Source organism: Falco cherrug, chromosome 8, assembly GCF_023634085.1.
Source record: "Falco cherrug isolate bFalChe1 chromosome 8, bFalChe1.pri, whole genome shotgun sequence".
Taxonomy (NCBI): domain Eukaryota; kingdom Metazoa; phylum Chordata; class Aves; order Falconiformes; family Falconidae; genus Falco; species Falco cherrug.
Window position 1 is genome coordinate 60426481 of NC_073704.1, and position 14959 is coordinate 60441439.

The window sequence follows — 14959 nt, forward strand, 5'->3', positions numbered from 1 at the left end:
AGGAAGAGTCACAGCTGATGTTGGTTATTTAAAATTTTATTTACCTTAAATTTATTTTCATAAAAACACTCTAGTCTATTTGGTTTTAGTATTCAGACAGTACAGACTTCTGATACTATCAAGAGCGATATTAGAGAAGCAGTACAAACCAATCTACTTTAGCATGTAACCAAGCACAGGTGAAACCAAAACCACCCACACTTGTGAGAACTAATTAGCCTGCTTTCTTCGGCTTTATAGTTAAAATACAATACTCAGTAAATGGTTATAGTCACCAAACCATATAAATAAAACCTAACATAGTAAAATGGGAACAGCTGAATGTGCAAGAGTCAAAGTAAAAATATGTAGATGGGTATTTTGCTAATTAGAGCAATCACCAGTTAACTGCATCTATGCTGTAATTGTCTCTTACAGGTGTGAGTTTTCCTCTTCATTTCCAGTTAAAGTTCATCACTTTCATACAGTCCAGACTGCTCAGCCAAACGCTGAAACTCTCCTTCTGGTGAGAAAGCTTGTTTCACATCCAGTCCTCTTCCATTGAGTGCCAAATACTTGCTAAAAGTTGGTCGAACCCGTAACTGCTTTGGGGCTGGAATTGGCTTGTTTGCATGTGCTAGAAGAGAAAAATAGCCTTTTTCAGTGTTTCCCAGACCATGGAAAGACCCATGGTAGAGCAACCTAATTGCTTTTTATCTTCAACCAGCAAACCCTTAGGAAGAATTTAACAGATAAGCCCATATCTCAGACACCAGAGATTTATATTCACCCTCCTGCTTGGTATCAATCAAACTGTAGTCTTTAAACAGTGCAGACAAGTGGTGTGCAAAAAGATAGTGTGCAAAGACACATCACAGTGTCTTGGTATTCAACAAAAGAGTTTTTCCCCAGAGACTTTTTGTCTAGTTCTGTAGCTCTGGAAAGAAACCCTCCCAGTGGTCTAGGGTTCATTAGGTTAGTTTTGAGGGTCTGTTCTGACTCTCAAGTGCCAGTGGCAGTTTCAGTTGTGGCACCGTGATGTGGTACTTACTTGCAACCTCCAGCCTGGCATGGCACGTGGCCACACCTGCTCCATTGACAGCAGATACAGTGTACCAGCCAGCATCTTTCTTGTTTGCATTATGAATCAGGAGGCAAATCCTTCCAGTATTGTCATGTAACAAGCTGAAAAATGAAGGTGTTTACATGTTAAGTGCTTGGAAGGGGAAGGAAAGACGGCATTGAAATCAGAGTCAGTTTACATGCTGAGGAGCTGAGAAAGCCCTTGCAGGGCACTGCAAAATATTTAGACATAAAAACTGCATTTGTGTTACCAGTGATTCACATTATGATACCATTCAGGTGGCATCAAGGTCCTTCTGTAGCCCCAGAACCTCAGAGCATGATGAATGCATTGCACGTTTCAGTCCTAAAGTCATGCTTCTCTGTGTGCCTTGTAACTGCTGCTAGAATTCAGTGGCACCTGGTCACGGTTTTCTCTCTGTACCCTCAAAACAGGACTCTAAGCATCATGCTTGTCCAGCACATGTTCACCACGTGCCATAAAGGAGAGGCAGATCTAGCTTTCCAGCCTGCTGCTTTTAGAATCCAGCCAATTGAAATTTGACTTAACAAATACTGGTTATTTTTTTTCCAACACACCAATGGCCAACTCATTAGTAGGATACCTTATTCGATCTGTATTATATTGTACCATTTCGTTGTTTCTTTTCCAGTAAATCCGGGGTGTTGGGATAGCAGAGATCTGGCATTCGAGTCTGGCTGTATCTCCTTCAAAAACCTTTTTGCTTTGTGGCTTGAAGATGAAAGTTGGAGGTGTGTGATGTTCTTTTGCTAAATTAAAGAGGAAAGATAAGGAGAAGTTATTGTAAGTATTGAATGCTAATATCAGGCTTGGTTTTTAAGATTTCAGAATTCAGGAGGGCACACATTCCTTACTGCAACTCCTTAGGCTGCAGGCAATTCCCGTAAGCATAAGGCTATACTAGACACAAGCTGCTTTAGAAGGAGAGTCAATCAACATATGTTATCAATCCTGGGAGATTAATAACTCCCAAATTCTGGACATCCCACTACTTCTAAATATCCTGCTAGAAGTGCTTTGAAGAAATATGGCCTCCCAGATGTATGTATTAAAATAGCCTTGGAAAAGGTAGGGTGTTTGTTATCGTTTGAGCCTGAATATCTGGCAATCTGCCTCTGCTTCTTATTTGTTTTATGTCCCAAACACATGGAGGAAGGTGTTAGATTGCTGAGAGTTTCCATATGTGGCCAGGTGATTATCAGTGCTCTCAGTCTTACCAATTACTTCCACTTTTACTGCGAAAGATGCTTCTCCTGCACGGTTGACAGCCACACATTCATATGTCCCTGCATCTGATGATTTGACTGCTTCAAAAATAAATGAGTGGAATCCCTTTTCTGACACTATCATTTTGTGGAACTGATCTTGATGAACCATCCTTCCATTCTGATACCACATCACGTCTGGAGTTGGCAGCCCACTAACCTGTGAAGGAAAGGAAAGCAGAGTTAAACAGCTTTGAGATAATAAAAGCCCTTCAGTGCTATAGGGAGTTTGATGCTGATAGGTGATCAAATCATGATCCTACTGCAAAATTTTACAGTCTTGCCTAGTTTTGAATATTAATGTGGTATTGCACAGAGAGGAAGGCTCATGAAATGCCATGGAAAGATGAGATTTAGCTACAAGACAGTAGATGCTGTTCCTGCAACCCCCTGTTGTTTCAATCTTGTTAGACAGTTTTGATTAAGTCAAAGATACTCATTGTGCGTTCATAGAGGGGGGAACGCACCCTTTTAGTCCCACAGCTAGCACTGTCAGCAGTACTGACATCCATGCTGTTTTGATAGTAATAAATATGTAAATAAACTGTCCTTCAGGCATGCTCCAGGTTGTCCATGACATTCAGAAGTTAAACAATTTGCAGCAAAATGGCTAAAAGTCATGCTTAAGTCGGCAAGAGTTTACTTAAGGAAAGAGATTGGATGTGATTAGGAAAACCCAAGCCAAACCACAATCATCAAACACCCTTTGCAGTGAAGCTGCATGTGCAGAATACCTAGGTTCTTCCTTACCCTAGGGTTGGTGCAATTGCCATGCAGTTTCAGGCCATACTGGCTTTTTTTTTTTTTTTTTTTGGTAATTAGGGCATTTCCTTGCCGGAATGTCTGCTCCAGCAAGGCTGCAGTTACCTCAGAGAAGACTCATTAAAGGCAGGCTAGTCCTAAACAGGCCATGTGTCCACTGAAGTCAGTGGAGTCCCAGTCCAAAGCACAAGGTTTCCTCCCAAAATGCCTTCTTTCAGCAGGGCCTTAATATTCATTCATCCCAATAAGGTCTAGAAAGTGTTCTGTGGTCATCCATATTTACTATATAGACATTTACCATTTAGCTTTAACCATATTCTCATGTAGCTAATTCTGTTTACATTTTCCAAGGGGAAACGGTGAAACATTTAGCCGTCTCCTATTTTTTGGTTTACAATGTGGGGAGACCCTGCACCATCTGCAGAGACCCTGAACCAGTGCTCTGGCTTATTAAAGTGCAAAGGTACTGCAGCTCAGAGACCTCTCTTTATGCCAGACACCCCACAAAGCTAATGGAACTGAAAGTGAAAGGCTGGTATTACTTTAAAGTCGAGCCTGCAGAATCTCCCCTCTTCAATAATCACGTCTTCAGGCACTTGTGTAAAACGTGGCTGAAAAAACTTTTCCTGGATTGAGTCATGTCCATGTTCATCTCCTCTTGAGGACGGCCTGCTCCTAAAAAGCAGACAGAAACAGTTAGTTGTGTAAAAGTTACTGTAGCACAAATGACATTGAAGCAACGATTGCAGGTAAAGTCCCTCAATGCATTTAGAAATCCAACACTACAGTTCTGGCTTGTTTTTCAGCTGTAAGGCACGGGTTTTGATCAGCCACTTATCTTGCTCAAGTTGTTCAATTCGACACAGAAGCACAACATACGAAACCTTCATCTTTGGCCTGATATCCAAAAGAATTTACAAGAGCAATGTAGGCCATGTTTCACCACGCTGTTTCATCATTTACAGTGTCAGACCTTGCTCTGACTAGAATTAATCTTCTAGGATACGAAGCATGTTTGCCCTAGGTAGATGGGATCTTTATACCTCTAGTGTTATGCTTAGAATTGACTGGATTCACATCAGAGGCATCATCAACCATCCACAAGTGGTAGTGTTTTAATTGAAAGGAAGTGAATGAATTTAGTAATTACTACTTTACAAAAAGCAATAAGTAGTGAAGTAAAACTAACATTATATAGAAACATTTGAAATAAGGTCTTGAAGAGTAGCGCAGCAGAAGTTTATGCATTACCTTACGTGTGTTGTAGGAACCTGCAGCCTGATGTTTTCTGCATTCTGGTGCTTGGAAAGAGAAAGAAGAGAGATAACTGAGAGAGAAGGTTTCATCTATAAACTGAACAAAAAGCCATTTCGAGTTCATATACTGACTGCTGCTTAAAAGCAAATGGAATACTTCAGAAGTCATTGGGATGGGAGGTAAATGAACTTGCGTCAGGAGCTAATACACTGTTTTCACCCCAGGCTTTGCCATGATAGTAACAAGTACTATTAATAGAACAGCACAACTTCTCATCACTCTGCACAGGTGATAGGTGCAGCAGTTTTGTTTCACATACAAGGCTTTGGGCCAGCCAGTAACCTTTGTTAGAGAGGGTAGTACTACTGACAGTATCTAAAATGAGAACTAAGTACACAGTGTCCTTCCCTATAGCAGGAATAGAAGTGGAATGGCTGGCAAGAGCACTGTATTGTGCCCACTTAAATATGGTACCAATAGCAATGGACACATGCTGAGCTGGAAAATATTTTTCTTTCTAGATCACAGCACCAGCTAAGCTCACTGACAACTCCACAATCACATGAGTAAATCTGCTAAAGTACCTAGGATTGATTCCTGCTAGGAACTTGGATGTTTGGAAAATGCAGGCAGAATTTATTACCAGTGACTCATTTTAGCAATTGAGTCAGATAGAGGAAACATTATGTGGAAATTTCTGGGGTGTTTGCATCGAGCCATTATGATGCTTGTTCTGTGCTCTGTAGCCCAGTCCTGTGGAACATTTAAGCCTGGATTTAAACTTCAAGCACAGAAGCAGTCTTCAGTTCAGGGGAAGCATTACATGAATGAGAGTTTTGCTGGACTGAGTTCAATGATGAGTCCAAAGGCAACTGCTTGTATCTGCTCATTTACACAAGTTCTGTACAATTATTGTTTGACTTGTGAATTGACGCTGTAGTAATGAAGTTGATGATAATTCCAATGGTCTCTTATATAGACTGACTGTGTAGTTAAGTTCCTGAGGAATCAGGAGGCTGAATGAATCAGTGACTGCATTATTTAAAAGTAAGACTGCAATGGAAATAAGATCTCCCAAATCTAAGTCAATCTCTCCTTCCAATACTCCTTTTTATGCAGTATTTCATACACCCTGAAATATTACCAGTCATCCTGTTTTGACTGAATGTTTCCTTGTTCTCTGCAAAAGCTGCGGCTTCCCTTGCTTTCTGACATCCATAATGTTCCTTTCTTGCCTGCTGTTGTCAGGTGATTGTTGTGAAGAAATAGCTCAAATTGTGTATTCCTCCCTTGCTGTGATTTTAAGTGTCTCTTGTGTCAAAGTGTTTTGCTAACTGCACTTTGGAAGGTGCATGCCAGCCTGCTGGCTCTCTGCATGTGTGCAGCCAGAGGTATGTTTCCTTTGGCTGCACAGGAACCCAGTGCCACATCACAGATGTTTCCACTAACTTTGAACACAGAAGTGCCAAAAAGAGCTTTTAACTGACCTGAATAACCAATGAATGATGCAAGTCTCCAACTAGAATGCTTTTGAAAATGCCAGTAGTAATAGACTCTTGTCTATCAGCCTGTGGACTGCTAAAATAACTGCTTTGCCTTCTCTTAATGATCACAGGCCCCTGGAAGGGCTAAAACCCAACCGATCACACCCCAATGCCCTGACCTATGACAGTCAATGTCACTTGTTCCAAACAGTGACAGGTGTAAATCTTGCTGTCCTGGCCAAGTCTGAACTCAGGCTGTTGGGGCATGGGTACCTGTATCCCTCGCTGTGCTGCTCCCTGCCTGTCACAGGCAGGGTGTAATGTGCTGTGCAGCAGCTGTTGTAATTCCTCCCTGGAGAGGTCATTCCTACAGATCAGGCCCAGCAAGGGGATGGTGCTTAAATTCCACCCCACTGTGCCACCCCCCACCACCGAAAAAAACCCGACCCCAAATCCGTACTGTGCAGAGCTCTGCCAGTGAGAGCAGTGCCCTTCCCTCCCCTGCACTGAAACCAAATAACCCCCATCTCTCTTGCCCGTTCAGGTACAAGCAGGTCACAGCACAATCATGAGGGAGTCATTGTTCTAGAGACAGGTCCCCGTTTACCTGTGTGTTCTGCATGTTGTCTTCACTTTGTGTTTCCAGCACAGATGCAGCATTTACTGGTCCCAGCAGTCTACGAGCCATTCTTTCTTCATAAGTTAATCGCTTAAAGCAGAGTGGAGAGGAATTCTAGTCAGAAGTCCATTTACTATTCCAGATCAGCTTGTGAGAGCACATTAATATGCCACAAATTCAGGGTGTTGTCAATAAAAGCAGCGGCTGAATAGACACCATGTCTGTTTCAGAGGGTTTGCAGTCTGTGATGCCTACTGAAGTCATCCTCAATATATACAGTGCTGAAATGCATAAAAGATTAATCTGCCTGTTCATCAAAGCCTCCCTAATGCCATCTGTGGCCTTCCACTCCTCCTCTTTCTCCACTGGGATTATTTATGGGTAACTGATGGCATTATCTCAGAAGCCAGAGTAAGTCCCAGGGTACCTTTCTGTCAGTGCTGGGAAAACTTCCCAAGTCATTCAGCTGTGGATTTACTTCAGGAGCTAGAGGCATGATGGATGCTAGACTCCTAAAAAAGCAAGAGCCACACCAGCAGCAGACACAGCCAGAGAGGAGCACCACTACTCTGAAAGCCCAATGGAAGTTTATGCCAGCGCAATAGCCACCTTACAAAATGCTGCATGCTACCTTGAGAGGAGGCAAGAATGCATTTCAGTCATGTAACCTAAGTTCCTACAATATGGACGCAGCACACGGGGATAAATGTGAGCAGAGTTAAATTCAAGTTCTGTCAGTTGGGTTACTTCAGAAGTGTGTGTGAGTCCCCTGAGCACCAGAATATCTAACCCTTTGCTTCCCACAAAGTTTACCTTGGGTTTGGATTTTGTGGCGGGAGGACAAGCTCTGTGTACGGGACAAGTATGTGGCTACTTCTGGGTAGATGGGGGTTTGGGGAAGTGTGTGGGGCTTTTCTTTAGAAGAGAGCCAGAGACCTTTTGTAAAACCTGTGAGAGGAGAGCTGAATATCCCTGAGGTTGTTACAGCTGTATCAAGTGTGGTTGAGATTGGCTAGCTGGTTCAGATGTTGTTGGAGGACAAGGGGAAGAGGACAGAGTGGCCATTGCATAAGCCTTATTTTTAGCCTGGCTTCCTATGGGAAGAAAAGCCGGCTTGCAATGGCAAACTTTCTTACAGCACATAGGACATTCCTGTTAGGGACACATTAAGTCAGATTTGACCTAATGCAATTTTTCCTTCAATATTTAAAATTACACAAACCTGTTGTTCCCACTGATAGTAATGGAAAAACTCCTTTCTACTGCAGGGGAAAGAAGATTGAGACTATAAATACTGGGCTTTTACCAGTCTGTCTCCAGCCAGCAGGAAGATTCCCACATTAGAGACCTGCTTGCTCTAGCTTGCTGTAATGTGCTTCCCTACCGGTAAGCAATTTTTTCTCCCAGATTTGGATTTCTTGGTAGAGGGGATTGTATTTTGTCACTCTGCAGAATAAATAAGTACTGAGACTAAAAGACCTTCGTATAGGAGACAGACTTTATGATAAAAGCTAATGTAATTTCTTTGATTTGTTGTTGTTCATATAAAAAGAAATCAAAGAGGTTTACCAGATGTGGTGATGGTCTCTAGAATGAGCTTTCAAGTGTTAGTACTTCTCCATGTTTCTAGTGATTTGGGGTGGTTTATTAACCCCAGCATTGAAAGCCAGGGTGAAATTGTGTGTGGAGAACTGAGGGATTTTCCTTGGGTTTCTAGTTATCTGTGGATGTGATCTTCAGCAGGATCCCCAGCAGAGAGTTCAAGTTTGTACCTTGGCTCTAAACGTGTACTTTTCTCCCAACCCTAGCCTTGTTATTTGATTGCACAAATTCAAAGACACCGTGAATGGTGTGTGCTGGCCAAAAGGTAGGATAAGACAGAAAGGCAATAGCAGCTCAAAACCATCTTGCTGCATCAGATGGCTTTCAGAAATCAGTACGTCCCTTGCTGAAGTCACAGGAGATGCAGACGTTCAGTTGCCACAGTAGATGCCTACAGCCAGACTTACAGTGACTCTCTCGCCACACATTCAGGCCAGCTTTCATCATGCACTAGCCTTGTGCTGCTCTTCTTCTGGGAAGGGCCTTCTCAGAGCTGAGCTCAGCCTGGCCCACCAGTACCACTATTCACATTCTAATAGCAAAAATAGCTGTAAAGAGGGTGCTGGGAAACAAAGGGGCTGGATGTAAATCTTTCAGAACCACACCTTTTGCACCAGCCCTGAGCCGTGATTACAAATGGTGTCACTGTTGGAAGAGATATTTTTTTTGCGTTTCTAATGGAAAAAATTCATCCACTTCACACTAAGAAAATATTCTAGTCATAAATGGCTCAAAGAATTCTTGCTGGGATTTGTTGCGGTTCTGAGTAAAGGTGTTTGGATAGTGTTGCTCCTGCATTTCCTTCTGCTTTCAGCTCAGTTTGGAGGCTCCAGCCTCTGGGGCGCTACAACTGGTCTCTGCACGCCTGCTTGCACTACTGAGAGTCAGAGCAAACTGGTTCTTTAGTCAGCAGGTTTCCCTTACCTGGTTGCCATTCTGGAGGAGGTTGTCTTTGCATCGGAGTTTCTTTTCCAAGTCCTGAATGAGGGCCTCTTTTGTTCCTCGCATTTCTTGGTCTGATGTCTTCTGCATAGAGTTGATGCTAGCTTGTTTGTTATACATTGGTTGTGAGTAACTACTCATGCAGGAAGAGAAAACAAAGTTATTCCTGTAGGCCTGCTTGACTGTTTGCTACAGCTTCATAGAATGTACACAAAAATGTGAACCTGCTACCTAGAAACCGTGGTACAAATGAACCCATAAAGCATTTGGGAGATAGATAGGCTAGGTGGTGTAATTGAGCATCAAAAACTTAAGGGGAAGCACCATAGTCTAGCCAAGTCATTGCATGTCCTCCCACAACGGTCCCAGCAGTTCGCTGTGGGTCGCAGTTCAGCATCCCTACACCCTGCAGTGGCCCTTGCCCTGACTCAGATGTGTGCAGTAAGGCCAGCAGTGTTTTGAGGGAGCCACTAACTCCACTGAGCAATGTGAGTCTGTCCGGGAGCAAGTTCTCCCTCAAAAACTGCATTCCTTTCAAATTTCAATTGTTAAAAAAGACCTGGGTGCCTCAAATCCAGGGCAAGATCACAGACTAAGTTGATTAGGTATCAACAAATAGCTTACTAGCTGTCCTCTTCTTGGCCCCAGAAAGTAACTTCATATAGCATTTCTGTCCAGATGTTCAATAGCCGAGCTTATCCCAAGCCAGGCTGGGTCTTTAGTTGCCCTTGCTGCAGCTCCCCACATAGCCTGCTCCTGTAATCCATAGTCAAGAGACACAATCAAGTCTTGGAGTTAGACAGTAGACTTTATTCTGAAAAACGCTAGGAGAAGAGAAGCATCCCTCAAAACGGGTTGCAAAGGTCTGCTAGAGGTCACAGCACTCTGCTGGCAGGATCTAACCTGGTTTATTACACGCAGTGGGGCCTCATATGCTGCAGTTGTGTTCAGCTATTATTTCTATTCAAAATCCTCTTCCTCCTGTTGCTTGGGAATTTGTTCTGCTGATTAGAATATGCTAGAAGGGTTATAATTCTGGTACATATTCCCAGCACTGCTTGGACTTAACTTGCCCAAGTTATAACTTTAAAAACTTTAATAATTTGCCCAACAGGTTAATATGTCTCATGTCCCCATTTGCCCATTTGTAGCATGATTAGGAAAGTAATTCCTTACTTCACAGGATATTGCATTTAAGAGCAGCTTATATGAAAAGCATAGTGAGGCACCAAAGCCCTTCGCTATGAAAACAAACAACGCCACGCTACATACACAAAGCAGAGTGGTTACTCCAGATGCTTCCCTAACCCACACACACTCCTTCCATACTTTAAGAAATGTTCCTGAGTGCCCCAGCTACCCCCTGTCTTACCTTTCTGCTTCCCACAGTGCTGTGATTCAGACAAACCCCAGAAACATTCAGGTTTCCTGAATACAAACTGACTCTTAAACCTGAATTTATATCCAAGCCAGCAGGACCCTCCTGCCCCTATCAGCTTTCTAATATCCTCAGCTGAGTATTTGAGGCATATTCTACACTGACTTTCCCCAGGACTTCCAGCTAATATTGGCAGGAATACAAGTTGGTGAGAAGGCAGAACCCAGCTCCCTTTGAGATCTCACTGACCTTGGGAGATATTTGGATTGCAGCCCAAAGGCAAAATGATATAATACATATTCAGGAAAGAATTTAGTCTTTGGTCCGAAGGGGTAAAAATTTCAGGTGGCTGCCTTTCTGTTAGTGCGTATAATTAACGAAAACAGTATTGTAGGTGAGTGTAGAGTCTCATCATGATGTGGAACCTGAAAAATACTGCTGAGACTTACTAAGAATCTTAAAGTTGCTTATATGTGGGAAATACTGCCTTCCCTCTGCCTCCCTGTTTGCTGAGAGAAATTAATTTGAGATGGGTGTCCATCTTCTGTTCTGAATACACTTAAATAAGAGATTTCCATCAAATCAAACTGAACTGTTCCAACTGACTGCAGAAACCCTGCACAACAGCCTGCGACATGACTGCTGTGCAGTGTAATTCCTGGTGGACACCCATCTCTCCCACACAGACACCAAGGGCAAGTGCTCAGCCTCCTAACCCGATTCATGCAGAGTCCTGCCTCAAACATCAGAAGTCAATGGGAATTGTACCATTGGCTTCGGCCAAGCAGGTTGTTTCACCGGACAGTTGGATTTGGGATGGTCAGTGCACAGGAGAGGCCAGGTCAGAGGAAAGCAAGGGGAGGTTAGAAGCCTGTATGTACTTACTGAGGTTCCATAGGAGAAGGAGTTTGGCTGTTATAGTCGGGCTGCGAGGGTAGCACTGAGCACAGGAATGCTGCGGGGGGTTGGTTAGGCATGGATATAAGCCGTTGCCCAGATGATGAGCTAGCAGGAGACTGTGCAGATGCAGGTGTGACGGGATATGTGGATTCCTTAGGGGCACTACAGGAAGGTGAGGAGAGTGTGATTGAAGAGCTCAGCGATGACGAGGAGGAGAATTTCTGCCCGCTTGGGTTACGAGGCTGTATTAGGATGGAGGACTGTTTGATTTGTCTGCTTGACTCTGTAGAGGCTGTGGGTCCAGGAGGCTGCTGTTGCCCTTGACACACATTCTTAGACTGGATAAAATGTTTTGGACGTTCGTAGTTAAACATGGTTGGTTGGCACATAGAGGAAACAGATGGGAAATTAGGGACACTCATAGGAGAGGTTTCACGGCTGTCCTGGGTTGTTGTTGGTGATAATTGGCTTTGGATAGGTGGCTGGTAAAAATTAGGTGGTAGGCCACGAAAGCTTTCTTGGCTGGGCTCCTGGATAGAATGGAACCCTTGCCTTGCAGAATAGAGGCTTTCTTGGTGTGGATTTTCCCTTAAGGAAGACAACACAGATAAAATAAGTTGTACGTCACCATTTGAATCACAAAAATACTGCGTTGTGAGCAGTCATTAGCAATCCAGAGTATGAAGTTCAGGCAACTGACAGTTAAAGCTTGAGCTTGAAGTAAAGACATTTAAGATTGATTAGAACTATTCCAGAGTGTATGAACATTTTGGGTGACAATAACAAGTCATGCACTCTATCAGACTCAGGTGCAGTGCTCACTGCAGCTACGTTATGTGTAAGAGCCCAGTAAATTCCGAAAGAAGTAGCAATTGGTTTATTGAGACGAGCCACCACCTGCATAAGTCTACAGATAACCGTAGATACTACTGCTAAGCAAGGTAATTTGCCACATATCATCTTAACTAAAGACCTCTGGATCCTGCAGTTTTGTGCCCTGTCAAAATACTAAATGCACTATTACTCAGAGAATTGGCTATTTGTGCCCAGAAATTCCTTACATCACAGGGAAGCATAAAACAGCTTCCACTTTCTTTTAAGCCTAAAATTAAACCTTTGAAACTAAGCATCCTGATTTCTTCTCTAATGGATTTTGAATTCAGAGCTTTTCATATCCAGTTGAGATTTGGGATTGGAGTGGCAAGGACTGTGCTTCTCCATTTGAAGTGATTTCCCAAGATTTGCTGTTAGGGCTAGTAATTGCCAGAGCGACATAGCTGCAGGATAAAGCAGGGCCAGCTGAGCTGCTCAGAGCTTCTGCATTTATTTTGCAGGTCCTTGATATCTAAACCAGGCTTTCCATCAGCTCAAACCCCAGGAAAGTTTCATTAGAGCGAACTGAGCAAGCTTGTTAAAACTGACAAGCAACTTCAGCTCCAGGATAAATAACTAACCCCCCAAAATAAACGTAAAGCTACTAATAAAAATTGAGAATATAAATCCACACAGTTACATGTGCTGGAAAAAATTGTAATCTTGCCCCACTGAGGTCAGCTGTTTTGCTGCTATATATACACAGTATATTGTATTCCTTTCATTGGAGAGCTCAAAGAAGGGCTCCAGGAGGTCATAAATTCCCCTGGGGAGGAAGATGAACCGAAGGCATTGCTCTCCTTTTAAAGATTCAAAGCTTTCATTTCCTAAAGGTAATTATCAATATTGGTTGTAAATTAGCTGTACATAAACAGAGGTTTTCTAGTAAAAAAATCCCTAACTTTTCCCTTGTCGTGCTCTTGGAATTTGAAGCTGGCTCAAATTTTTGGAGCACATCCACACTATGTTCTCACTCAGTGGTGCAGAAAACTCATTGAATCTTGGTTTTGTACCATTTTTATATCGCTGCCTGTGTACAGATTCATTCATTTTACCTACAGGCTGTGCTCAGAAGCCAGCATCTACTTTGCTTTCTAGAATACTGGACTTAAACCACGACACACTGCACAGATTCACTTGTCACTTTAGCAAGGGCTAAGTTATGTTTCCCTCCAATCATTCCACCATGATTGGGGTGAGAAAACTAAAATAAATCCAAAGAGACTTTTGACCATAGAAGACAAAAACAGTAAGTACTAACAGAGACACTCCGCTTTTTAAAAAAAACGCTTTGTTCTTCCTTCGTTGCCTCCCACGCTACCTGTGACACACCTGACGGTGCGTTTCCACCTCCGCACCGCCCGGCGCCTTGCGGCCTCTCCTGCCGGCTCCCTCACCAGCCTCGGAGTACGAGGTGACGTGGAACCAAAACCCCCAAACGCAGCGCCTTACCTACAGCCTAGGAGTTGTCACCTGGGCTCTAACCAGTGCTTTGGGACGGGGCGGTCACTCCGTGACCCGGACTGGCATCGCAGCCCCGCTGCGTAGCGCTATAAGCGGCGCGGCGGGCAGGCGCTGCCAGCAGCTGCCCGGGCCCGGCCTGCCCCGGCCCGCACCGCTGTCACAATAAGAGTCTCCGCGGGCCCGGGCGGGGGGGACGCGGCATTTAAGGGCCGGACCCCTCGGTTTGGGCAGGTGCCCGCGGTCAGCAAATCACCCGCCTGGGCTGCGGCAAGGCCCGCCTGTCCCTGCCGCTGGGCTGGCCCCCGGTGCGGCTCCCCCCACCACGCCGCTCCGGGGCTCGGCAATGCCGCCCACCGGCCCCGGGGCTCCCCGGGCTGGTGGGTGCCTGCGCTCGGTTTTTTTGGAAACTGCAGCAGGTTTTTTTGGAAAAGCGGTTTTTTTTTCCCCCGCACCAGGCGACAGGGAGCAGCGGGGAAGGACTGCTGCCACATGCTTAAACGTCTCTAAATGCCGCTTCGTTATCCCCGCGACATTCCTGGGTTTTAATTCATTTACTGATAGGCTCCGGCGAGTTGGTGATAACCCGCCGTTTTAAGGCTGTGTACTTGAAGGCGACAGATACTTGCAAGCCAGATGTAAATGTTTAATGCCACACACGGTCCCCGGTGCAACCCGCACCTTCCCTCTGGCACGGAGCTTCCCCGAGAGCAGCGGCATTGCTCCTGCAAGTGTCTGAAGAGTCGTAAACTGAGTAACACGAATACGATCTAGTTGGTGGTAAAACGTTCTTTGATATTTTGTTGCTTGTGTTTTTTATTACAGGAATTTACTTGGATTAAAAGATGCAACTGGGGTATCTTCACCAGAACAGCAATAGATCCTGCTGGCAGATTAGGTGATTTGTATCCCTTTAATCAAAGGCTTCAACGCTTAATTACGTCTTAAATTAACATTATAGCGTTCTAAGTATCTTAATTATACTTTGGCAACTCTTGCCTAACGTGCACGCTATAAAAAAAAAACCCCAAACCCGTAAGTACCGCAGCTCGGCTGTGTGGTCCCTCCCTTGCCTCCCTTCACTGTACCGGTGGGACTATCAGCACAGCGATCTTCAAGAGTTAATCTACCTTTAGTGTTTGTTTTCAGACGTCAGCCCAGCGTCTGTGAACTAAATGTACATAGCAGGTGTTAATTGAGTGCTAACTTATTTAGATTCATCCTCATGGAAATGATTAAGGGAGAAAGTGTGTCCCTAGTTGTTGGAGAGGTTATTTGCTTTTTTGATTGGGGGGGGAAAAAAAAAGTGTGGTTTGCACAGAGAGTCGAGTA

The 14959-nt window shown here is 44.1% G+C and overlaps 1 protein-coding gene and 1 long non-coding RNA gene across 2 annotated transcripts; one reads left to right on the forward strand and one right to left on the reverse strand.

Annotated features, from left to right (window-relative positions):
* Nucleotides 1–18: 18 nt before the first annotated feature.
* Nucleotides 19–13785, reverse strand: MYOT (myotilin). The gene is made up of 9 exons (XM_027807438.2): nucleotides 13619–13785; nucleotides 8998–9148; nucleotides 6460–6561; nucleotides 4363–4412; nucleotides 3654–3786; nucleotides 2302–2509; nucleotides 1668–1833; nucleotides 1031–1164; nucleotides 19–616 (listed from the first exon to the last, which is right to left on the reverse strand). Exons 2-9 carry the CDS (start codon nucleotides 9133–9135, stop codon nucleotides 444–446), a joined length of 1104 nt encoding a protein of 367 aa, XP_027663239.1. The 5' UTR covers nucleotides 9136–9148; nucleotides 13619–13785; the 3' UTR covers nucleotides 19–443.
* On the forward strand, nucleotides 416–4491 carry LOC129736713 (uncharacterized). The gene is made up of 3 exons (XR_008733732.1): nucleotides 416–505; nucleotides 1716–1815; nucleotides 4379–4491. It is a non-coding gene; the product is annotated as an uncharacterized LOC129736713 (long non-coding RNA).
* Nucleotides 13786–14959: the final 1174 nt, after the last annotated feature.